General features: G+C 48.9%; 3 protein-coding genes and 1 long non-coding RNA gene across 5 annotated transcripts; 2 read left to right on the top strand and 2 right to left on the bottom strand.

Annotated features, from left to right (window-relative positions):
- Positions 1-240: 240 nt before the first annotated feature.
- Positions 241-11,213, bottom strand: LOC100273129 (uncharacterized). 2 transcript variants are annotated; one of them, XM_008678572.4, is made up of 9 exons: positions 11,044-11,213; positions 10,817-10,922; positions 10,289-10,399; positions 4,215-4,304; positions 3,139-3,386; positions 2,557-2,766; positions 2,281-2,488; positions 648-2,101; positions 241-534 (listed from the first exon to the last, which is right to left on the bottom strand). In XM_008678572.4, exons 1-8 carry the CDS (start codon positions 11,076-11,078, stop codon positions 1,856-1,858), a joined length of 1,254 nt encoding a protein of 417 aa, XP_008676794.1. In that variant the 5' UTR covers positions 11,079-11,213; the 3' UTR covers positions 241-534; positions 648-1,855. The 2 variants fall into 2 exon arrangements, with proteins under 2 accessions (XP_008676794.1, NP_001347144.1); NM_001360215.1 differs by lacking the exon at positions 241-534 and having other exon boundaries at positions 1,530-2,101; positions 11,044-11,175.
- LOC109946118 (uncharacterized) lies at positions 10,569-11,593 on the top strand. The gene is made up of 2 exons (XR_002269375.2): positions 10,569-11,192; positions 11,320-11,593. It is a non-coding gene; the product is annotated as an uncharacterized lncRNA (long non-coding RNA).
- Positions 11,531-14,766, bottom strand: LOC103654969 (uncharacterized). Its single transcript, XM_008681784.4, has 7 exons — positions 14,400-14,766; positions 13,599-13,647; positions 13,095-13,221; positions 12,949-13,019; positions 12,785-12,857; positions 12,431-12,554; positions 11,531-11,895 (listed from the first exon to the last, which is right to left on the bottom strand). The coding sequence occupies exons 1-6, from the start codon at positions 14,569-14,571 to the stop codon at positions 12,441-12,443; spliced, it is 606 nt and encodes a 201-aa protein (XP_008680006.1). The 5' UTR covers positions 14,572-14,766; the 3' UTR covers positions 11,531-11,895; positions 12,431-12,440.
- A 63-nt stretch (positions 14,767-14,829) lies between these two features.
- On the top strand, positions 14,830-18,034 carry LOC100282328 (plant-specific domain TIGR01589 family protein). Its single transcript, NM_001155240.1, is given in 7 exon segments — positions 14,830-15,006; positions 15,134-15,229; positions 15,681-15,786; positions 16,508-16,696; positions 16,822-17,271; positions 17,389-17,472; positions 17,823-18,034. Coding segments are annotated over 7 exon segments (1,026 nt in total). The 5' UTR covers positions 14,830-14,910; the 3' UTR covers positions 17,828-18,034.
- Positions 18,035-24,753: the final 6,719 nt, after the last annotated feature.

The raw sequence follows: 24,753 nt of genomic DNA, 5'->3' as shown, positions 1-24,753 counted from the left end.
GCGAGCGAGCGCCACCCAGCACGAACATCATCGAGGTACGGGCGCATCCATGCCGTCTCCTTCCTCCCCAGTCCCCCACGCAGCTCGCGTCGGATAGCTAGCCGGCAACACTGCTCTGCTCTGCCGGCTACTTTGCTAGTAATCTTTTACTTTCCTTGCCATCTATCCGTGTGTGTGTGCGTGTTTATCTGCTATTCTTTTATAGACAGATCAAAACACATTTCCTGACAAGAGTTTCAGTAAACACAACCAATTTGCTTTAGAAGCCGGAGACACAGCGGCAACTGCCAAATGACATGGTATACAAATTCTTGGTAATCCTCTTTACAAGGGAAAAAAAATCTGAGTGACCCTTTTTATCAGACTCTCTGAGAGGTACATGCAGTGCTACACATATAGCTGCAAATTCCATAGATAGCCTTGAGTGCTAGCTAGGTGACAGGTGGTGCGGTGACGATTCTGCCGGAGCCTCCGCAGGTTGTGCAGGAGCGGGTGGAGGAGCACTTGTTGCAGTAGGTCCACTTGGTGGGCAGCCTGCAACAACAGATGCAATGCAATTGGTCATGTTCTTGCTCGGTGAGGATGGATGGATATATAGATATGCAGCTAGAATCGGAACCGAAAGCAAGCGATCAAACAATTAATACCCCGAAGTGTATCTAGTGGCCATGTTCTTGGCGGCCTTGCGTGCCCTGGTGGCCGTCTCCTCCGAGAGCTGCTTGAAGACGAAGCCCTCTCCTTTGCAGCGGCCGCAGAGCCCAGTCCCGCCGCAGTCCGGGCACTCCTCTCCCTCTACCTGCTCTTCTCGTCCCTCCTGCCGCCGCTGCTGCTGCGAGGCGGCGCCGGACGAGGAGGAGCGAAGCAGGAGGCTGGCGGCGCCGACTGTACCGGCGGCGGCGAGGAGCAGCGCCGCGGCGGCTTGGGGGTCAGGCAGGGCGGCTGGAGGCGGCAGATGCCCTCGACCTCGACTTCTGCTGCTGGTGCTGGCAGTGGCAACACGAAGAGGAGGACATGGCGCACCCGACGGTGGGCAGAAGAAGCACGAGGAGACGGAGATGCGAGGCGTGTGATGACGGGTGCTTGAGCTAACCGCCGCAGGCGAGGACGCCAGTGCCATCGCGTGTCACCGGCACCCCGACGGACGGCAGCAGATTTTTGGATAAGGAAAGCAAGGCTGCGACTGCTCCTGCCGTCCTGCGCGCGGGTTTATTTGCACTGTTGCTCTGCTCTTGCGCGATAAAGTGGCGTTTTAAAATTAGGTTCTGTTTACAAGACCAACCAAAACCATGGTGCTAATGTTCTTTCATCCCTTCATTCTCTTTGTCATCAGATGATAAAACACTTCAAGTAAATTTTGAAATGTTACTCAAACAAGTAGCTTAGCTTACTGGCCAGCTCTGGTATACTACCAGACAAGGAAACCGCTACAATTGCAACTGGTATATCAAAAGCAATTCATACCCACTGTTATAGAAGCCTTCATTTCCTAAGTCACATCCTTTTCTAACAAAAAAGAGATTTTTTTTCTTATAACAAAAAAAAGAGATTCTATACTCAAGTGAATTTTATAACCCAAGGTGCCAGAATCCAAAACCTTTATCTAGATAGGCCTAGGGTCGCAGTATTCTGTTGCTTTCACACAACAGAGGATAATCTGATTCAGGTACAGGTACAGGACACCTATTGACCTGAACAAAGAACAATGGCACCTCCCATCAAATGCAACGACCCAAATGCAGCTGGCCGTGAACCCTCAACTGATGATCATAACAATGTGTTAACAGGCCATGAGCCAGGTCCGCAGCATCATTCGTTTTCTACAAGAATGAACTAACAGCTGCCCCCCTGCAAGCACCTACGATCTGACCTCATACTTCCCAGCTTGAGTCTGGGCTCTAAAACCTTTGTACGGAGCGTTCGGTGTGTTCTTCACGTCCAGCTTATCAATTTGAAGGCCAGATAGGGCAACTCCCATAATCCTGAATTTCACCTGAAATGTCGGCAATGCATGCAGTTGTGCGAGCCCTTCCTCCAGTCGTAAATTTCCAGAGAGTGCCGGTGCTTTGTCTTTTGGTATCTGCCCGATTGTCCACAAACAGGTCTGCATAAGAAGGCTAGCGTCAGAGAAGCATAGCAAGGTGAAGGTACATGTAGACTTGTAGAGTGCTCAGCTTCAGAGAATTTTCTGAAACTACCTACTATAGACCCCTTACCTTGACCGGTGACAAGATCAGGTATGAGTGGAGTTACTGTGGAACTTATGGTAGGAAGTACACTAACCTTGTCGGCAAGGATGTCAACCGTGCCATAGTTTGCAGTCAGATCAGCAGAAACAATAAGAGGGGGCAACTGGAACTGCACTGTTATCGAATCAATAGGTTTCCCAGGATCATTTCGAATCCCGACCATCACACTAACGCGGCAGTTCCCGGAATCTGATGTTAATTGTGGTTTCACATAGATCGGTGTCTTCTTCAGTTTCTGAACCCTGCTCGTTTGATCAAATGTGAGTGTGCTGAGTGTGTACAGAAGAAAAGCTAGTGCACAAATGAGTACCTGTAACTCATGAGCTTGAACTGCCCGTCGGGAGGAACAAATGATAGGATCTGATTTGATTCCCAAGGCCTGAATCGGACGCAGGGGTGGAAGGTAACATCATTGATAATTGCAGGGTTAGCAAAGGACATGGTCAGCTCTGGCACACCTGGGAGGCTGCAGTTTACTTGGACTTCACCGTATGCTTCGCATTTCACGAGAACCCCCTCTCTGTGCACCAATCAACGAACAAGATACCAAACAGCAAAGGAGCCTCAGTAACATAAGAAAAATTAAATAAAACATAAGTAGGGTAGTTTCATGTGCTATTATGCTATACCACTACTTAATAGTATGAATCTTCATTCTTATGATACCCTTTTTTCTATATTTTCATAGCACTTGCTAAAGTGCAGAGCATTCATAAATTGTAGGTATAAAAAATAGATTGGAGCTCAATGTACAGAATTACTACGAAAATGCTGAACAATGAGTACCTTCCGGAAACATTTGACCAATTACTGTGACTAAGGTCCTAAAAGCCATATTAGCAGAATTAATGGATCCCGTTTATAAGACATTAAAAGGAAAAAAATGGAATACCTGTTCACACATGCATCAAGTTCCTCGACTATGTTAACATAGACTTCATTGCTTGCATCCTTGACTGTTGTTCTTCGCCAAGGTACAAAAGAAGCAGCTGCATCTGGAAGTTTGCTGCCAAGGGTAGAACTCTTGCCAGTAACAACATTCAACATTTTGTTCACAATATTAGGTGGGGTGATCATCTCTTTCAAGATGTTTGGCTCAGTTGTGAGTGGAAAACCATTATCCATCATCTCATCCAAAATCTGCAGTCGTTAAGCACTATAGAATTAGAGAAATTTCAGAATACGTGCACTGGCAAGTGGCAACCGCTTAGCAAGCAGCAAAACTTGATTCCAGCATGTAGATTAGGAAATTATTTATAACAGACTCAACAAAGTCAACAGTAGATCAATGGCCTGCCTTGATCTTTTAAATTTATCACAAAATCCTGAAGAAATTTATTATAATATAAAAGGTTCGATTTTCTGTAAATTCTAATATTTCATGAGCTTTGTAGCTCTGTATATGCAACACAATATTTAACCCCATTAGAAATTATAGTTAGAAAAGGTCTATTTTGGACCTTATTTCTTTCTCCTTTTAATATAATGATACGCAGCTCTCCTGCGTATTCGAGAAAAAAAATAGTTAGATAAGATTTCTTAATTTCCAAAGCTTTATAATATATCAAAGGACATTTGAGTTGAACATTTGCTAAATAAATACTTAATTTATTTCTTTATGACATGTTTGTAAAAACAGATCATCCTGCGACTAAGTGACACTATCACTGTTGTGCCATCTAAAAAAGGGGGCCGACCCAGTGCCAGAGGCTCCCACATGAGTGGGGTCTGAGAAATAGATAAACTGAGGCAAGCCTTCTTCCCGCAAATGCGGAGAGGCTACTTCGAACCCGTAACATGGTGCCTCAGTAAAACAGCTCTCACCACTTTTGCGCCATCCGAATACTTGCAAATTGCAATACTCATTCAGAAGAATATACAGTCACATAGCAAAAATAATAGAATAGGAAGCAGCTGTATATAATCTATATTGTGGTGTAGCACTGTAGCAGAGGCTAGGAAATACACCTGATACACAATTACAAAGTTGTCCTTGATTATATCTTCATTCAGATCTCCAAGATAATCTGTCAAGACATCAGCCACGCGAGAGAGAAACTGAAAATGCAAAACACTTGAGCACATCCAGGAAATACAGCCAAAAAGTATCATTTAGGGTCAATCACTACATTCTTTTTTACAGATAGATAAATTTGGAAGGCTACTGCGAGATAAACATTTGAGGATCCAAAGAAGAACTAATTTGATGGTTCAAATGTTTCTTTTTCTTGCCAAACAGACACTGAAGCTGACAATCTATCTGGCTTTACAGATTTGAGTAAGTGGTCATATAGACTTATCGATGTCAGTACTATATATCCTTTTATAGCAAGTTGTACAAAACCAAATTCCTTTTTATAAAAAAAACTCAGCCGGTAGGAGAAATACTGCCCCCATGGTACTATATTAAGAAGAAGCTCAATCGGAGCCCCGACCGAGAAAGGTCACGGAAGCTGCTGACCCCATATAACATGAGGGTCCGCCCCCTATAGGCCAGATCTTTACTCGTGTAGGGGCTGGGGGGCTCAAAGCACGAGTAATTCCTTTTATACATAGCAAACTATGTGAATCAGTGTGTAAGAGGCTCTACTTTGGTTGCCCTTATGTCTTTCGACTGACAATGTGTGAGCTAAGAGCTACGTGTCATGTACGGCATCCCCTACTCCAGGCGACGTCGCGCCCGCGACATACGCAGGGCAGCCGAGCATGCAGCACAGGAGGCGGCTGCCCAAACCAATTAGCCGCTAGGATTAAGGAAATAAAAGATATCTAGCCTATTATTTAGGAAGGGATTACTCCTTTCTGTTAGAAGTTATATAGCCTATTATTTAGGAGGGGATTACCCTTTTCTGTTTCAGCCGTGGGCTATATATAGATGTAATCAGCACTTGAGAAAGGGAGAAAACAATTATCCATCTCTCTCTATCTCCTCTCAAGCCCAGCCGCCGTAAGGGGCATAACCTTCGGTCCTGGAAGACACGACAGGAGACTACGAACTCCGTAGTCGAGGGCCGCCTACCCTTGATCACTACGCCCTTGACATCTGGTATCAGCGATCCAGCCGATCCTCCACCGCCTCACCAGCCGCCACCAGCCCTAGACCACACCGCCCACCCCACCCTCGCCGACCTCTTCATCTGAATCTGCAACCAGCCCAGCAGCCACCATGTCTGAGCCGTCTCTCGCCGACGTGCTGGACATGCTCAAGACCATGACCTCGGAGATGCAGACCCTCAAGTCCGACATGGCAGCCATGAAGGACAGGACTGCGTCAGCGTCTGGCACCGCCGATGGCAACCAGACAGACAGGCCCCGCGATCACGACTTCTTCCCGAGCCATAAGAAGTGGGACTTTCCCCGCTTCGACGGCACGATCGATCCAATGATCTTCCTCAACAAGTGCGAGGCTTACTTCCGCCAACATCGCACCATGGCGGAGGAGCGCGTGCGCATGGCGTCCTATCACCTGGACGAGGTCGCGCAGCTATGGTATATCCAGCTTCAGGACGATGAGGGCACCCCATCGTGGGGACATTTCAAAGATCTCCTGAGCCTCCGGTTCGGGCCCCCGCTCCGGTCTGCCCCGATGTTCGAGCTCAACGACTGCCGACGCACCGGAACCGTGGAAGAGTACGCCAGCCGATTCCAGGCCCTTCTACCTCGCGCCGGTCGGCTGGAAGAGGCGCAGCGTGTCCAGTTCTTCACCGGGGGTCTTCTACCGCCGCTCAGCCACGTCGTCCGTCTCCACCATCCAGACACACTCGCGGCGGCCATAAGCTTGGCTCGCCAAGTCGAGCTGATGGAGAGCGACCGACCGGTACAGCAACCAACGCGGCCAGCACCGCGCGGTCCCCCGGGCCCCGCACAGCGGGCTGCCCTGCCGGCAACAGAGCCGCTCCTGGCGCTCCCTGCCCCTCCAGCGGCCGCCCAGCAGGGCCGCGGCGAGAGCAACCAGAGGCGTCTCACACCGGAGGAGATGGCGGAACGACGACGCCAAGGGTTGTGTTTCAATTGCAATGAGAAGTTCACCCGTGGCCACAACAGATTCTGCCGCCGCCTTTTCTTCCTCAATGGTGTGGAGATCGATGACGTCGCGCGGGACGACAACGCGGCAGCGGAGGATCCCGGCGACAAGGAGGCGCCTGTGTTCGCCGTATGGGTCGCACCAGGGGCATCCACCGAGGAGTCGCCGTGTTTCTCCCTCTCCGCTCTCGCCGGGGTCCGCTTCATCGACACCCTCCAGATCGGCGTCACCATCGGCAGCGTCCGATTCTCCGCGCTCCTGGACGGCTCCTCGCACAGCTTCATCTCAGAGTCCGCAGCACGTCGCACGGGGCTCCCTATCTCCGCTCGGCCACGCATGACGGCGACGGTGGCCAACGACGAGCGAATCACCTGCCCAGGCGTTTTGCACCACGTCACGTTCTCCGTCCAGGGCGACGTGTTCAACACCGATCTCTTCGTCATGCCGCTGGCTGGGTATGATGTCGTTCTGGGCGCCCAGTGGCTCGGCACGCTCGGGCCGGTGACGTGGGATTTCAAGCGCCGCACCATGTCCTTCATAATGCAGGGGCGCCCGATCTGCTGGCCGTGCGCCCAGGGCGCCATCGCGGCGGCCATATGCTCCACCACGGCCTCCGCGTCCCTCCTCGACGAGCTACTGCACTCCTTCGACCCCGTATTCGCCGAGCCTCAAGGGCTGCCTCCACCGCGCTCTCGCGACCACCGCATCACCCTCCAACCAGGCGCCCAGGCCGTCGCCGTGCGGCCGTACCACTACCCAGCGACTCACAAGGACGAGCTGGAACGCCAGTGCACAACGATGCTCTCCCAGGGGCTCATCCGCCGGAGTTCCTCGGCGTTCTCTTCACCCGTTCTATTGGTCAAGAAGCCTGAGGGCTCGTGGCGGTTCTGCGTCGACTACCGCGCCCTGAACGCCATCACCGTCAAGGACGCCTTTCCCATTCCAGTCGTCGACGAGCTGCTCGACGAGCTCCACGGCGCCAAGTTCTTCTCCAAGCTGGACCTCCGCTCGGGCTATCATCAAGTCCGCATGCGTCCCGACGACATCGCCAAAACGGCGTTCCGCACGCACGATGGGCTATATGAGTTCCTCGTCATGCCGTTCGGCCTGTGCAACGCTCCGGCGACATTCCAAGCACTCATGAACGACGTTCTGAATCCCTTCCTCCGCTGGTTCGTACTGGTGTTTTTTTACGACATTTTGATCTACAGCTGCTCTTGGGCCGACCATCTCCGACACCTCCGAGTCGTGCTCACCATGCTGCAACAACACCAACTGTTCGTCAAACGCTCCAAGTGTGCGTTTGGGGTGTCGTCCATCGCCTACCTCGGCCACGTCATCTCCGATACCGGCGTCGCCATGGATCCCGCCAAGGTGCAGGCGGTGGCCGACTGGCCCCAACCGCGTTCCGCCCGCGCGGTCCGCGGGTTCTTGGGCCTTGCAGGCTATTACCGCAAGTTCGTCCACGACTACGGCGCCATCGCAGCACCCCTAACGGCGCTCCTGAAAAAGGAGGGGTTCTCCTGGACTGAGGACGCGGCGGCGGCATTCACAGCCCTCAAGACCGCAGTCACCTCGGCCCCGGTCTTGGCGCTTCCGGATTTCACACGGCCTTTTGTTGTCGAGTGTGACGCCTCTACGCACGGATTCGGGGCGGTGCTGCTCCAAGACAAGCACCCCATAGCTTTCTTCAGCCGCCCCGTCGCGCCACGCCATCGCTCCCTCGCTGCATATGAGCGAGAACTCATCGGGCTCGTGCACGCCATACGCCACTGGCGCCCATACCTGTGGGGACGACGCTTCACGGTCCGGACAGACCACTACAGCTTGAAGTTCCTCCTCGACCAACGCCTCGCGACAATTCCGCAACATCATTGGGTCGGGAAACTTCTCGGTTTCGACTTTGAGGTGGAATACAAGCCGGGCGCCCAGAACACCGTCGCGGACGCGCTGTCCCGCCGGGATACACCTGACGGCGTAGTGCTCACCATCTCGGCCCCGCGTTTCGACTACATCGAGCGGCTACGCCAGGCACACGCTCTCGACCCTGCCCTCGTCGCCATCCGGGATGAGCTGGCCGCGGGTACCCGTACAGCCCCGTGGGGCCTCGTCGACGGGCTGGTCACCTATGATGGCCGGCTGTACATCCCTCCCACCTCGCCACTCCTCCTGGAGATCGTGGCCGCGGTGCACGGGGATGGACATGAGGGCATGCAGCGCACTCTCCACCGACTCCGACGCGACTTCCACTTCCCCGACATGCGTCGCGTCATCCAGGACTTCGTCCGCGCCTGCCCTACGTGCCAACGCTTCAAGACGGAGCATCTGCAACCGGCTGGTCTTCTTCTTCCACTACCCGTGCCAACTGGAGTGTGGACTGATGTCGGGCTGGACTTCATCGAGGCTCTGCCCCGGGTCAAAGGAAAATCCGTCATCCTAACGGTGGTGGATCGCTTCAGCAAGTACTGCCATTTCATCCCTTTAGCTCACCCGTACTCTTCTGAGTCTGTGGCACAGGCGTTCTTCATCGACATTGTACGCCTCCACGGGATGCCGCAATCCATGGTTTCCGATCGCGATCCGATGTTCACCTCCACGTTCTGGAGGGAGCTGATGCGGCTCATGGGCGCCAAGCTACATATGACCACGACATTCCATCCGCAGTCCGATGGACAGTCAGAGGCTGCCAACCGCGTCATCGCCATGTACCTACGTTGTTTCTCTGGCGACCGACCACGGGACTGGTTGCGGTGGCTGCCTTGGGCAGAATATACATACAACACCGCGTACCAGTCTTCTCTACAGGAGACACCATTTCGGGTGGTATACGGCCGCGACCCGCCCACCACCAGATCATATGAAGCAGGGGACACGCGCGTGGCTGCTGTGGCCCAAACAATGGCCGAACGCGAAGAATTCTTGGCCGACGTCCGTCACCGCCTAGAGCAGGCCCAGGCGATCCAGAAGCGCTACTACGACAAAGCTCACCGCCACGTCTCCTATGCCGTTGGGGACTGGGTGCTCCTCCGACTCCGTCAGCGGCCAGTGGCTTCCATTTCTCAGGCGCCGAAGAGCAAGCTTCAGCCCCGCTTCTTTGGGTCGTACCGCGTCACCGAGCTCATCAATGAGGTGGCAGTACGTCTCGAGTTGCCTCCACGCGCCAAGCTTCATGATGTGTTCCATGTCGGCCTCCTCAAGAAATGGGTGGGCGAGCCTCCCGCGACACCACCACCGTTAGCCGTTGTTCATCATGGAGCCATCAACCCTGAGCCGGAACGTGCTGTGCGCACTCGCGTCGCTCGCGGGGTTCGACAGGTGCTCATCCGCTGGAAGGGAGAACCCGCAGCATCCTCCACATGGGAAGACCTCGACGCCTTCTCTGCCAAGTACCCAGCGTTCCAGCTCGAGGACGAGCTGGTGGTCGAGGGGGGGAGAGATGTCATGTACAACATCCCCTACTCCAGGCGACGTCGCGCCCGCGACATACGCAGGGCAGCCGAGCATGCAACACAGGAGGCGGCTGCCCAAACCAATTAGCCGCTAGGATTAAGGAAATAAAAGATATCTAGCCTATTATTTAGGAAGGGATTACTCCTTTCTGTTAGAAGATATCTAGCCTATTATTTAGGAGGGGATTACCCTTTTCTGTTTCAGCCGTGGGCTATATATAGATGTAATCAGCACTTGAGAAAGGGAGAAAACAATTATCCATCTCTCTCTATCTCCTCTCAAGCCCAGCCGCCGTAAGGGGCATAACCTTCGGTCCTGGAAGACACGGCAGGAGACTACGAACTCCGTAGTCGAGGGCTGCCTACCCTTGATCACTACGCCCTTGACATACGCCACTGTACCAAAGCACCCATCATGCTCTGTACCAAATAACAAGCAGTATTTACCCCCAATGTGTTGCATTTTTGACCTTTTCCTGCTACAGCCTTACGAGAGTACAAGACATTAAAAAGAACAAGTAACGGCTAAGCGAAAAGAAAACAAAGTCACAAAGAGATGAAGCACACACCTCAACTGCCATCAGTGGGGCCATCTCCACTTGGGTGCATGCCAAGAACGTTACACCATTGCGATAGATTTGAAACAAGTAATGCGTTGGTGACACCACAACCTGTAAGACCTTCCAAAGCCCAACAAAACTGATAAGTAAAATTCTGGTGGAATCGAACAGCTAAGATAAACAGAATGAAAATAGTGCTGCAATCAGGGATGCAATTTGTTTGTTTGGTTCGACTCATTTATTCATTTTATCTGCCCACCCTATACACAAAATGAGTACATCTATATATTATTAGGTAAATAGATGAGTGGAGTAGGTTTTGGTCGACCTGCTTTGCATCCCTAACTACAATAGCTCGAAATTGGTAGGTTGTAACATCAGCAATGAAACAATGTATTGAATGAAGCTTAGGACTAGCCCAAGAGCTCCCAAAATTCAGCCAGCCAAGCAGGAGGTAGGATTCGAGTGTATAGCAGTAATCAGCAAATCAGCAAAGGTACGGAAAAGGCCGAAATTTGTAAGAGCAGGAGGTTTTACTTTGGAAGGATCGCCGGCGGCGTGGGCGACGACGTAGTCCCAGAACCAGGCGCAGATAGCGCGGTCCACGCAGTGCGCCGCCATCTGCTTCTCCACCATCACCTCCCTGCCAAAACCCCATCCCGGATCGCATCAAGCTCAGCGCCGGATCCAACGAGGGGGGCTAGGAATCGAAGCGGTGACTGTTAGCAGCCAGAGAAATTGGGTGACTGTAGAGCCAAGGTTACCCGGAATCGGAGAGGAGAAAGATGCACTGCAGCATTTTGCCGCCCTTCGCCGTTTGTCGAGGTGACCGGCGGACCGGGGGATACGACGACGGGCAGATGAGGAAAGGCAGAAGTGAATGAGGGGGGAAGGCCAGCAGGGGCGGAGTGCAGTAAGGCCTTCATCCTTTTCTCTTTTTTTCCCTTCTTTTTCTTCTTCTGTCTTTTTTTCATTATTCATTCTTTCCTTTTTCTTTTGATTTGATTTTGAAGCCTTGTTCGTTTGCCCGGAATTTGCAGAATTGCTTGTGTTTATTCAACACCATTACACCAATCCACCGTTCAGCAATCAGCGTGCGCTGTACCATGGACAGCTTATTACGCAACCAAAGACAGAAAACAGGTGGTAGCGTGTGGCCCAATCCTGTACCTGCTCTTTGATCCCAACTCCCAACTGTGAACAATATTCAGTCGACGCAATGGTCATCGTTGTTTTTGTTTTAAGTTCCACTTTTACTTTGATAATTTGGAGGACAACAAAATCTTTGATAATTAGATTCCAGTTCATCAGTTATTACACTGGGAGGTAATGTGTGAATCAGTACTTATACATCAAATTTCTGACAGAATAAACAAAGCAACATCTTCAGGACCTTAGCATCTTGTATAGGCCGACATCCATTCATCCACTCATAACTAAAGCAAAATGAGTCCAGCCCAGTGCACGAGGTTCAAGTGAGTCCAGCGCACATGTTTGCGTCTCAGGAGCTATGTGATGAAGCTTCTATCGAACTGCGAATATCTGGAGCAGTAAAGATTTCATCACACGAATGGTTGAGTCGAACCTAAGCGCTGCCTTCATGTTCGAAACATCTTCTGCATGGACAAAGGGGATTTAATTGCACACCACAGGAAAATGATGCAAAAAGACAGTACTCAACATTTAGACTAAGATTATACGTGCATCTAGCCATTTTAGTTGGTTTTGGATGATTGAATGACAACATGATTAAAGGTCTAACAGGTTTACTAAGTATTAAAATAGGAGATTGATTATATTACATACACTTGGATATTGTATGTTGTATCATTTAGTGTATTAATAGTTTAATTACAAAGGCAAACTTAATGTTGTTCCACACCGTGTTGAAATAAAAGGCCAACAAATGTGTTAATGTAAGAGCAATCTAGTTCAAGTACAAGAAATAATACAAATAAAGTTCATGTTATGCCTTAGATATTGTGGGACACTCATGATTCAAATTGAAGCTAGCATATTTAAGTTGGTCTTATGAGACATGAGGTCTTACATACGGAATGGTCTCAGATACCGATGTTGGAAAACATGTTTCTTCGTATTCAAAGTTTGGAAAGCAGAAGCCAAAAGGGCAAAAATTACAGCACTAGATACCTTTTGGGTGTCAGCATACTCCTCTCAAGTTCTTGTAGTCCTCATAACTAAGGAATTTATCCTTAATTTTGAGCCAGTCAGCTGGTTTCGGCTGGAAGACTGCTATATATCCTTCCCTGTCAGCCTAAATGCAAAAAAGGAAGAAAAAAAGGAGTAAAGGAGTGTGTTGCTCCCTATATGGTAAAGAAAACAAACATAGCAACGAGAAAAGCAGTAGAACTCTTGAATCAATATTCTATATTAAACAAAAACTCAGGGCACAACTAGAACATAAAAGGAGACCAAACAATATAGTAAGCACACAAAGAGTAAAGGAAACAGAGAAAATTTGCCAGACAACAGGATTGTACTCACAGCGGTATTAAGAAGATCTGGTTGTTTGATCAATCTTTCATTGATCTCCAAAAGGGAACCTTTCACACAGCATCTGTAAAACTTTAGCATAAGCAACACTGCAGTGCAGAAAATTATAATGACTCAGACATACTTCTGTGATGTGTAAGATTAAGGGGACCAACCTCACAATAAAAGATTTATCATTTACACAAACTTTGCACAATGCCGAATTTTCTTGCAAGTGTTGTGCATTCTGCAATGTAAAATGAGCATCAATTCTTGTTGCCCTTTATTTAACCAAACATTAAAGAAAAAACAATCTAGTTACCCTTTTCCGTTTTCCTGTGACTTTCATCTCACTGCGATCTGACTTGCCGACATTGAAGTCAACAGTGGATATGACTCCTTCCTCTTTAAACACAACATGGGCTGGAGCTAAACCAACCACACACAATCTAATGTTTTTCAACAGAACAAAGCAACCGTGAGACTAAATATTAAGTCTCATTAGAAATCCCAGTGTGCACTAATCAGAGAACAGGAAGGCATTGGCTGGCACTTGTCAACCAGAGTTACTGTAGAAAATAAATACATAACACAAGAACAGATCATTTATTTGGAGATAAAACAGTCCAACGATTATGTTATGAAGCACACATTCAGCTTTCTTAATTACCCAGCATTTAGCATTCTTACTATCTACAAATAATCCCCTTTGAGGAGAGACAGCATAGCGACCTATTGTCAGCCTTAGATGCATATTGTGAAAATACAGATTTCACCAAAAGCCTAAAAAAAATCTGATATTGACGTGTCGAAATTGAAAACCTACCCGTTAGGATGGCGATACACATACTGATCATACCCTGGATTCAGAAAATCTGCTCAATAAAGCAGTACAGTGGAATTAGAGTCTTGAGGCAGACGTCTAGAAACCAGTAGAAACATTTTCTTCCCCTGGCTCAACATATAACAGCATAAACTTGTCAAACATTCTAGTATGTTAAATCACTAATACTCGAGAACCACGCTGCACATTTGCAGACACAGTAGGCTGAAAATAAAATTTCCAGCAACGGAATCCAGGATCTTTTACATCCTACCTGGAAGTTGGAATGGGTCAATGGGCCAGGAAAAAATAAAAGTTGAATGCTGATACTGAGTTACTGACACTCCCACAGTGATCGAGTAAAGAAATGTACACCCAACAAATCAAGGAGTGCTTAATTCATTTTACATTTGCTTAACATTGAGGTGAAGATATGTAACCCTAATTACAACAAAAAATGAAACAACAATTTTTTCAAGAATACACTTAGAAAAATGACATGAGCGCCGATGTATCCAGCAGGGCGGTTTCAAATAATCAATGCACAGTACGTCCGGAATATGAATACAACGAATTATTTTCCCTACTCAATCATACGTGAGATTGCTAAACACTTGGCTCAAAAGACAATACTGTAAAGAAGTAAGCTCCTCGAGTCTCGAGATGAGATCCCTGAGCTTCCATAGCCTTACGAAATCCACTCTCTCTAAGAGGGGTCAAGCGTTTGCACCTCGAACCCAAGAAAGGCTCAAAGCTTCCTCTACTCTAATCCGGTGGCTATGACAAAAGCCCGGGTCTTTTTACCTGCGACGAAGTAGCGCGCGAAGTTAGCCTCGACGGCGGAGGGGGGAGACGCCGGGAGGGCGGCGGCGTCGGGGACGACGAGGGCGCGGGTCTCATCGTCAAGGGAGGATTTTCGCAGTGAGGGATTGTGGAGCGGCGGCGGCGCCTCCAGGGATGCAGCTTCCTCCGCCATCGGTGGGGCTCTCTTGTTGCTTACCGGCGATGGTCGATGCGGTGCAGACTGCAGAGCTTCTCTTCGAGAGTCCGGAGAGCAAAGGGAGACGAGTGCAGTTGAGGCGGGCGGGCAAGCGGGCTTAGAAGTTGGGCTTAGGCTGCCGTTACGGCCCAAGTGACGACCCGGCCCTGTGTGAACGAAAAACGCGCGATCCACTCGAGGAGGGTCTTCGCTTCCCCGTTTCTCTTTTGTAAAAGCCGGCCAACCTTTTGCTTCCTTGGGTTTTTGGGTTTTGTGCCCGCCACCTGATCGCGGGAGCCGTCGCCTTCCTTCCTCCTCCCCGCCGCCTCAGCCCTCATGGTCATGGAGACCGGAGACCCCGGGAAGCTGTTGCGCGGGCATTCCCTCTCTCGTGTTCCTCCCGCTTCCCCTTTCCCTCGGCTCAGGCCTCAGGTGAGATTTCCCGCGCCCGTGCCAGCTTGATCGTACGATTCCTGCTCCGTTTATTCGTCCGCGGCTGCCGTTTCGTTTTTACTTCGCCCTCTTGTTTAACTAACTTCGGCTTGGCGTCGTTTCGCAGGGAGATTTGGTTAGGGCAGGGGACGAACGAGCGCGGGCGTCAGGTATGCCGGGAGAGGAGGACGTCCGCAAGGTCTCGCGCGAGGACATACAGCTTGTGAGCGCCCCCGTTATCCCTCCTTCCTGTTTTTTACTTGCTTTCCGATAATCTGAATACCTGATAGGCTCGATAAGAATTAGATGGCCTCGTTGAGATAGGGTTACAAGATGGTTATGTTCTTGCAACAGTTGCATGCCCTCGTCTGGGCTCTGCTTGCGTGCTAGGTGACACGTTCTTGCCAGCGTCGTATCTCGTATGTCATAACCTCTGGTTTCACTCTCATCTTGCTCCTGCCATTATCACATACAGACATACGCCTTTCATGGTTCCTGAAACGTGCCTGCACGCACCCAATTATCACATTCTACGCTCAATTAGCAAAAGCCCACTGTATATGTTTTTTGTTCTTTTAGCTGTGTTTGAGTTGTTCGTCTGTCATGGTAGGATTTTGTGCCGCTTTTCTCTTGCAGCAGTACTTAAACTCATGGAAAAAAAACCTGTTTTACAGGTCCAGAACCTCATCGAGCGTTGCCTTCAGCTATATATGAACCAGAAAGAAGTGGTGGACACCCTATCTTTCCAGGCAAAAATAGAACCTAGTTTCACTGAGATCGGTAATCCTCTTCAGCTTTTCTATTACCACAAGTGACTTCCCCCCTGTTCAATCTGCACATTAGCTTGTTTCACAAGCTGATACAAGATTTTGATTTTATAAATGATGATGCATCATGATTACAACACTGTGAGCTCTGCTAGTGTAAATTCACTAAGCACGAACTTCCCTTGAAATTGGAGGAACAATGGTTTATTGCATTAGCGTGGTGTATATGCTTTTTTTAAGCTTGATTGCCATGATGATGGTATCTCACTCAAGAAGTCCTTTTTTGTCTCATTGGCTGAGAATAAATATTACTGTTCAGTGGGGCAAAAACTTAACTTGTGTAATTGATTTTTTTGTTGATGAGATCTCATAATGCATTATTTTCGTTTTTATTAGACCATCAGTTTATCACCCCCAATCTTTTATAGGCTTGGGGCAAATATGCATGATCTGTAAACCAGAAACAAAAGGATCATTTTGTATGTCCTCAGTCATGGACTTAGAATCAATGATTCATCAGCAGCAAAATTGAGACCATGACTCAGCCAATTTCTGTTCTATAATCAATTCACCAAAGTGCGGCTTTGCACCGCGCTCTTATTTTATTTTATTTTTGTTTGGAAATGGGATGGTGTGAATATATGTCTTTCTGATTGATGGAACTTTTCAAAGACATTAATTTCGTCTCATACTATAACATAATAACTGGATGGTCTATTTGTTTTTGGATTTAGTCTGGCAGAGACTCGAGGAAGAGAACCGTGATTTTTTTAAGGCATACTATGCGAGGCTGATGCTTATGAATCAAATAGTGTCCTTCAATAAGCTTCTTGAGCAGCAGCATCAGATTATGAATAAAGATCATCATTATGGGATGCCTGCTATGCCTTCTACTGCTCCTAATGGCTCAAACACTAACATGTGTAAGCTTCTTTTCTTCAGCAGCTGTACATCTGTGCTAACTGACATATTTACAATAATCTCTTTCTGCCAAAATGTAACCATGGAAGTAGTAAGTTCTAATATAGTCCATTGCTGCCTGTCTCAGTGAACCAAGCCATGCCATTTCTGCCAGACACTATCCCCAGTACTGCAATGCAAGATAACTTGTTGAGTAATGGAGGTTCTAGTAGTATAGTAAATGGTGCTCCATCCAATGACCAGTGTAGCTATTCTGGTAAAGTTGCTCATGGCCTTCCTGGTGTCATGGATGCTTCATCAAGCCTTCTAGCAGCACACAAATCGACAGTTGGGCAGTTTAATGGACACAATGGAACAACGACAAAGACAGAGTCTGACTACTCAAGCAACTCAGATTTTGGATTAGGCAATGAGACCGTGTTCCTGGAGCAGTCATTTGGAGATATATCAGGTGGATCGTTTAGCAGCTCTGAGTTGAATGGACAACCAGTAGGTTCATCTTCGTATGGTTTCTTGAGCCAGATTCCTTGTAATTTCAGCCTTTCGGATTGGACAGATTGTTTCAGCCAAAGCTCAGGTACTTCTATGAAATATTGCTGATCTACAGATTTGCCTTTTCCTTTCAACATTACTGCTACTTCATACATTTTTTGTGTAATGGATACATAAAGCACCTTCTGTCTTTCATGTGCAGAAATTTTTGAGAATTACGGTGGGTCCCCTTTCATCCCTTACGATGCAAATAACATCCCAGAGTCTAGCGCTCGAGAAAATACAGGTTAATCACTGTTCTTCCTTCCCTCATCGTTGCTCTTGATGCCGTACTGAAATGCTCATTTTTTTTCCTAATGGTTTCCTTGTTAACAACAGAATTAGGAAATATGCGGCTAGATACAATATTTGAGGGTGTTCGTTTTGAAGATTTTGGGACTGATTAATGAACCTTTTTAATGGCAATTTTCATAAACAACTTCATAGTTTTGCAATTACAAGGAAGTAGGTGTTGCTTTGGTTTGCTTGTTTATTTTCCTGGGCTTGGCTTCGGTTTGTTTGGGTGTTGTGGCAGGTCATAGATAGCAGTTTCTGTACTGTTCCTAACTTGTTTGGTCGTTTGTTCTTTATGTGCAGGTTGAGCAGTGTTCCATTTGTACATACTATTTTGGGCAGAAACAAAAATATCTACAGTCGTGATCGTGGAACTAGCTGACTTGGTGGCAACCGTTTCTTTTTCTGTTATAGGTTTTGATGCTTCTTAGAGTAGAAGCATGGATGGCTTCTTTTGAAGGGTAGGACCAAATAATCTGTCATTGAATGGTGTCAACAAAATCATCTTCTGAGGGTAATGTGGTGGTAAACTGTATTCGTTGTACTCCTTCCGTTTCTTTTTAGTTGTCGCTGGATAGTTCAATTTTGCACTGTCCAGCGACAACTAAAACGAAACGGAGGGAGGGAGTAGCTTTCTAGTGTGGAAGCTCTTCGATAACGTGAAAGTTCTGCTTTTGACCTTGTTGGCTGTTGCACAAGGTTATGTCTGCAGTGTTTCTTGTTTGTTGCATTTCCTGGCTCCGGTTTGGTTGCATTTCACTGTCTCTTCAGATCATACCATAAAGTAGGGCTGGTTCCAACGCGCACGTAGACCTGCCGGCCGATTAGCCTGACCGAGCCGGATTGACCGTTTTTAGCCACATGTTGTGTTCTAATTGGTCTAGGTCATTTTGACCGTTGGAAGTCTAATAATTTTGAGAAAAAAAAAAACATTTCTTTTAAATCCTTGGAATCTACCATACAAATAGAGGGGGGTTTGGTTTCATTCACATCGCTTGCTCTCCAATTCGCTTCCGTCCCGCCACATCTTATTTCACTCCATTAAACCACCCTCGTTGTATCTTTCTTGGGCTTCGATGTTGGGATGATTAAAGATAAGGTATTCAATATGTTATACTCCCTCCGTTTCTTTTTATTTGTCGCTGGATAGTGTAATTTTGCACTATCCAGCGACAAATAAAAAGAAACGGAGGGAGTATCAAATTATGATGGATGTGACAGGGTATGTAAGATTACGTACAACAGTGATCGACGACGAGAGCGGTTGAGGATGCGAAGCGAGCAACGAGGAGTTCGTGGGTGATTTGCGTTTGAATAAATTGTGAACAAATGAATCCAGAACAGTTGGTTTCTTTATTGCTTCTAGTATTTAAACGTGTCGAAACGGACAGGGAAGGGTGCCAAGAGTCATGTCCCTTGCAACCTACGACCAGGAGCAGTTGTAGCAACTGCTTACACTTTCATAAAAGAGAATCAGGTGCAAAACAACCCCTTCGTGCAACCATGCAAACTTTTAATCTGGACCATATGATGTTAATCCAAGAGACACAGAGACGTGAATAATTTTATACTTAACCATCCGCTGCTAATCACACTTTTTCAAATCCCCCAACCACTCCTCCTGCACGCTCCCTTGGATCAACATCATGTGGTTCAGATTAAAAGTTTGCACGGTTGCACGGAGGGGTTGGTTTGCACCAGATACGTTCCCTTCATAAAACTCTCCCTTAAGCAATTATTCATTATATATATTCTTCTTTAAAATCTTAAGTAAAGAGGATCATTACAATAATATATTGTGTAAAACTAAAAAAATCCAGTGGAAAAAATTAGAGAAAAATAACAGTATATAATATGTCTTGGTGTCTCTACCAAAAAAAAAACTGGTGGGAAAATTAAGAGTTAATTGCTTCTTTCCATTTGGTCTAGTCAAAGCGTTATTGACGCTTTGCTGTGGATTTAGAATCTGGATCAGATAAAAGGTTACTAGTTATAATTGATGAGAAACATGAATTGACGACCATATTTTTATGATCATACAATTTTCCAGAACCGGTACAATTAATGGAAATCTCTTGCATCCCGTGTAGTTCTTCTTGATTCACAGGAAGAATAGATTTGGGGTGTTCAGATGTACTAGCAACAACTGAAATGTGAACTTGAGTGTTGGTTTGTGGATGTACAGTATCCACTCGATGTCCATCAACTGATTTGGAGGATCATATATTCCTTTCTTTCCTTGGACGCTTAGTAGAAACATTATCCTGCTTAGCATCCCTCACCCTCTTCGGTTGAGAAGGTGGTTGAATGGTTTTTCTAGTACCTCCACTCGGTTGGGCGCATTAGTAGCATGATTCAAGGATTTTGTGACACCATTATAATCAATAAACGCATCAGGCATATTATTAGCAAAATGTTACAATTCTATAATTTTATGAACTTGAGGTTCATTTCCTGGGTTCGAGGGTCTAAGGAGATGACAGATTTATCATCCTAGTTGATTTTCTGTCATTCATTAAGATACTTGAATTCTCTCCCTAATGTCGGAAAATGGTCCTCGTTAAAGATGCAACCAACAAAGCGGGTTGTGTATAAGTCCCCTATTAAGGGCTCTAGGTGTTTGACAATTGATGGGGATTGGTATCCCACATAGATGCACAACTTTCTATGAGGTCCCATAGTTATTCGTTGAGGCAGTGATACTGGGTGTGTAAACCGCACATCCAAATTCCCACATATGGAAAATACTTGGAGGATTTCCTCATACCAGGTGCAACGAAGATGTGATGTGATATGATATGCAGTTGGGCGAAGTTGAATAAGATTAGTAGCATGTAAAACAGCATGACCCAAACAAGAAGTAGGTAAGTTACATTCATGAAGTAAAGGTCTTGCAATGAGTTTGATCCTCTTAATAAGAGATTCAACTAACCCATTTTGGGTGTGTACATAAGGTACAAAATGTTCAATGTGTATTCCTTAGGCCATACAATAATCATTGAATGCTCTATAAGAGAATTTAGCCGCATTATCTAGGCAGATGTTTAGAATTTGATGTTCAGTATAATGTGCTTTCAATCGAATGACTTGAGTCATGATTTTAGCAAAGTCATGGTGACCTTTCAGGTACTAGGTGGTGCACCGGACAAGGTTCATTGTCTTGTTACTCTTGGAGGTTGCCGCCTCCTAGACGGCTCGGGTGTTGTCTCCGTCGAGCTCTCCGTGAAGGTTGTGGAGGAGTCGCGGTGTTGGTTGTGAGGAGTTTGTGCCCACCTCGCCGGAGCGGCAAATGAGACATTGAAAGGGAATTAGGCTTACACCTATTTCCTAAATGATTTTGGTGGTTGAATTGCCCAACACAAATAATTGGACTAACCAGTTTGCTCTAGTCTATAAGTTATACAGGTGCCAAAGGTTCATACTTAGCCAATAAAAAGACCAAGAAATGGTTTCAACCAAAAAGAGCAAGGGACAACCGAAGGCTGCCCTGGTCTGGCGCACCGGACATTGTCCGGTGCACCAGGGGACTCCAAGCCAAACTTCGCACCTTCGGGAATTTTCAGAGGCGCTTCGCTATAATTCACTGGACATGTCCGGTGCACACCGGACAGTGTCCGGTGCTCCAGAGGAGAGCGACTCTGAACTCGCCAGCTTCGGATTTCTGCTCCGCTATAATTCACCAGACATGTCCGGTGCACACCGGACTGTCCGGTGAGCCAGCGGAGCAACGGCTACTTCGCGCCAACGGTCGACTGCAACGCATTAAATGCGCGCTAGCGCGCGCAGAGGAGTAGAGCACGCGCGGGTGGCGCACCGGACAGTCTATAGGACTTGTCCGGTGCACCACCGGACAGCCAGGCGGGCCCACTCGTCAGAACTCCAACGGTCGGAACCCAACGGCCTGGTGATGTGGCTGGCGCACCGGACTGTCCGGTGCGCCATGCGACAGCAGCCTCCACCAAACGGCTAGTTTGGTGGTTGGGGTTATAAATACCCCCAACCACCCCACATTCAAGTCATCCAAGTTTTCCACCTTCCAACCACTTACAAGAGCTAGGCATTCAATACAAGACACACCCAAGTGATCAAATCCTCTCCCAATTCCACAAAAGCTTTAGTGTTAAGTGAGAGTGATTTGTTGTGTTCTTTTGAGCTCTTGCGCTTGGATTGCTTTCTTTCTCATTCTTTCTTGAGATCAAACTCACTTGTAATTGAGGCAAAAGACACCAATCGTGTGGTGATCCTTGTGGGAACTTTGTGTTCCAAGTGATTGAGAAGAAAAGCTCACTCGGTCCGAGGGACCGTTTGAGAGAGGGAAAGGGTTGAAAGAGACCGGTCTTTGTGACCACCTCAACGGGGAGTAGGTTTGCGAGAACCGAACCTCGGTAAAACAAATCCGCGTGTCACACTCTTTATTCGCTTGCGATTTGTTTTGCATCCTCTCTCGCGGACTTGATTATATTTCTAACGCTAACCCGACTTGTAGTTGTGATTAACTTTGTAAATTTCAGTTTCGCCCTATTCACCCCCCTCTAGGCGACTTTCAATTGGTATCAGAGCCCGGTGCTTCATTAGAGCCTAACCGCTCGAAGTGATGTCGGGAGAACACGCCAAGAAGGAGATGGAGACCGGCGACAAGCCTACTACAAGCCACGGGAAGGCTTCATCGGAAGAGTCCCGCAAAAAGGGAAAAGGGAAGGAGAAGAAAGCCTCTTCCCACAAGTCGCATCGGAGTGGGGACAAGAAAAAGAAGATGAGGAAGGTGGTCTACTACGAGACCGATACTTCATCACCTTCCACCTCCGGCTCCGACGCGCCCTCCATAACTTCTAAGCGCCATGAGCGCAAGAAGTTTAGTAAGATCCCCCTACGCTACCCTCGCATTCCTAAACATACGCCTTTACTTTCTGTCCCATTAGGCAAACCACCAACCTTTGATGGTGAAGATTATGCTAGGTGGAGTGATTTAATGCGGTTTCACCTAACCTCACTCCACAAAAGTATATGGGATGTTGTTGAGTGTGGTGTACAGGTACCATCCGTAGGGGATGAGGATTTCGATGAGGACGAGGTGGCCCAAATCGAGTACTTCAACTCCCAAGCCACAACTATACTCATCGCCTCTCTAAGTCGAGAGGAGTATAACAAGGTGCAAGGGTTGAAGAGCGCCAAGGAAGTTTGGGACGTGCTCATGACCGCGCACGAGGGAGATGAGCTAACCAAGATCACCAAGCGGGAGACGATCGAGGGGGAGCTTGGTCGCTTTCGGCTTCGCAAAGGGGAAGAGACACAAGACATGTACAACCGACTCAAAACCTTGGTGAACCAAGTGCGCAACCTCGGGAGCAAAAAGTGGGATGACCACGAGATGGTTAAGGTTATTCTTAGATCACTTATTTTCCTTAACCCTACTCAAGTTCAATTAATTCGTGGTAATCCTAGATATACACTAATGACTCCCGAGGAAGTTGTCGGGGACCATAATTAGGGGTACCCTCAAGACGCCTAATTCTCAGCTGGTAACCCCCATCAGCATAAAGCTGCAAAGGCCTGATGGGTATGATTAAGTCAGGGATCAGTCCACACGAGTGACTCGATCACGCTTCACCCGAGCCTAGCCTCGGCCAAGGGCAGCCGACCTCGAGAGACCTCCGTCTCACCCGAGGCCCCCCTTTTTACGGCGGACACATCACCGGCTCGCCCAAGGCCTTGGTTTCGCTCAGAAGCAACCTTGACTAAATCGCCACACCGACTGACCAAATTGCAGGAGCATTTAACGCAAAGGTGGCCTGACACCTTTATCCTGACACGCGCCCCCGGCAGAGCCGAAGTGACCGCCGTCACTCCACCGCTCCACTGGCCAGTCTGACAGAAGGACAGCGCCGCCTGCGCCGCTCCGACTGCAGTGCCACTCGACAGAGTGAGTCTGATAGGCAGTCAGGCCTTGCCAAAGGCGCCACGGCGAACTCCGCTCCGCCCGACCCCAGGGCTCGGACTCGGGCTAAGACCCGGAAGACGGCGAACTCCGCTCCGCCCGACCCCAGGGCTCGGACTCGGGCTAAGACCCGGAAGACGGCGAACTCCGCTCCGCCCGACCCCAGGGCTCGGACTCGGGCTAAGACCCGGAAGACGGCAAAATCCGCTCCGCCCGACCCCAGGGCTCGGACTCGGGCTAAGACCCGGAAGACGGCGAACTCCGCTCCGCCCGACCCCAGGGCTCGGACTCGGGCTAAGACCCGGAAGACGGCGAACTCCGCTCCGCCCGACCCCAGGGCTCGGACTCGGGCTAACACCCGGAAGACGACGAAACTCCGCCTCGCCCGACCCCAGGGCTCGGACTCCGCCCTGGCCTCGGTCGAACGACTTCCGCCTCGCCCGACCCCAGGGCTCGGACTCCGCCCTGGCCTCGGCCGAACGACTTCCGCCTCGCCCGACCCCATGGCTCGGGCTCGGCCACGGCAACGGAAGACAGACTCAACCACGGCTTCGGAGGAACCCCCACGTCGCCCTGCCTAGGGCACAGACCCGCCACGTCAACAGGAAGCGCCATCATCATCCTACCCCGAATCGACTCGGGTCACGGAGAACAAGACCGGCGTCCCATCCGGCCAGCTCCGCCGGAGGGGCAATGATGGCGCTCCACAAGCTCTATGACGACGGCGGCCCCCAGCTCTCTTACGGAAGCAGGACGACGTCAGCAGGGACTCGACCGCTCCGACAGCTGTCCCTCCGCCAGGCTCCGCCGCACCTCCGACAGCCACGACATCACGCCAGCAGGGTGCCCAGATCTCTCCGGCTGCCACATTGGCATGTACCTAGGGCGCTAGCTCTCCCTCCGCTAGACACGTAGCACTCTGCTACACCCCCCATTGTACACCTGGATCCTCTCCTTACGACTATAAAAGGGAGGACCAGGGCCTTCTTAGAGAAGGTTGGCCGCGCGGGACCGAGGACGGGACAGGCGCTCTCTTGGGGCCGCTCGCTTCCCTCACCCGCGTGGACGCTTGTAACCCCCCTACTGCAAGCGCACCTGACCTGGGCGCGGGACGAACACGAAGGCCGCGGGACTTCCACCTCTCTCACGCTCGACTCCGGCCACCTCGCCTCTCCCCCCTTCGCGCTCGCCCACGCGCTCGACCCATCTGGGCTGGGGCACGCAGCACACTCACTCGTCGGCTTAGGGACCCCCCTGTCTCGAAACGCCTACAGTTGGCGCGCCAGGTAGGGGCACGCT

This window comes from Zea mays, chromosome 4 (assembly GCF_902167145.1).
Source record: "Zea mays cultivar B73 chromosome 4, Zm-B73-REFERENCE-NAM-5.0, whole genome shotgun sequence".
Classification (NCBI taxonomy): Eukaryota; Viridiplantae; Streptophyta; class Magnoliopsida; order Poales; family Poaceae; genus Zea; species Zea mays.
This window is presented reverse-complemented; position numbering and strand designations above follow the sequence as displayed.

What these genes read in the sequence shown, in the direction of transcription:
- LOC100273129 (XM_008678572.4), bottom strand. Translation starts at nt 11,078, where the DNA reads ATGCTGCAGTGCATCTTTCTCCTCTCCGATTCCGG. An exon ending in CTTGATGCATGTGTGAACAG is followed by an intron (nt 2,767 to 3,138) that starts GTATTCCATTTT and finishes ATTGGTGCACAG; the next exon opens with AGAGGGGGTTCTCGTGAAAT. An exon ending in TTGACATCCTTGCCGACAAG is followed by an intron (nt 2,102 to 2,280) that starts GTTAGTGTACTT and finishes CTTCTTATGCAG; the next exon opens with ACCTGTTTGTGGACAATCGG.
- LOC103654969 (XM_008681784.4), bottom strand. Translation starts at nt 14,571, where the DNA reads ATGGCGGAGGAAGCTGCATCCCTGGAGGCGCCGCCGCCGCTCCACAAT. An exon ending in CGCGCGCTACTTCGTCGCAG is followed by an intron (nt 13,648 to 14,399) that starts GTAAAAAGACCC and finishes TTTATTGAGCAG; the next exon opens with ATTTTCTGAATCCAGGGTAT. An exon ending in TCACAGGAAAACGGAAAAGG is followed by an intron (nt 13,020 to 13,094) that starts GTAACTAGATTG and finishes TTTACATTGCAG; the next exon opens with AATGCACAACACTTGCAAGA.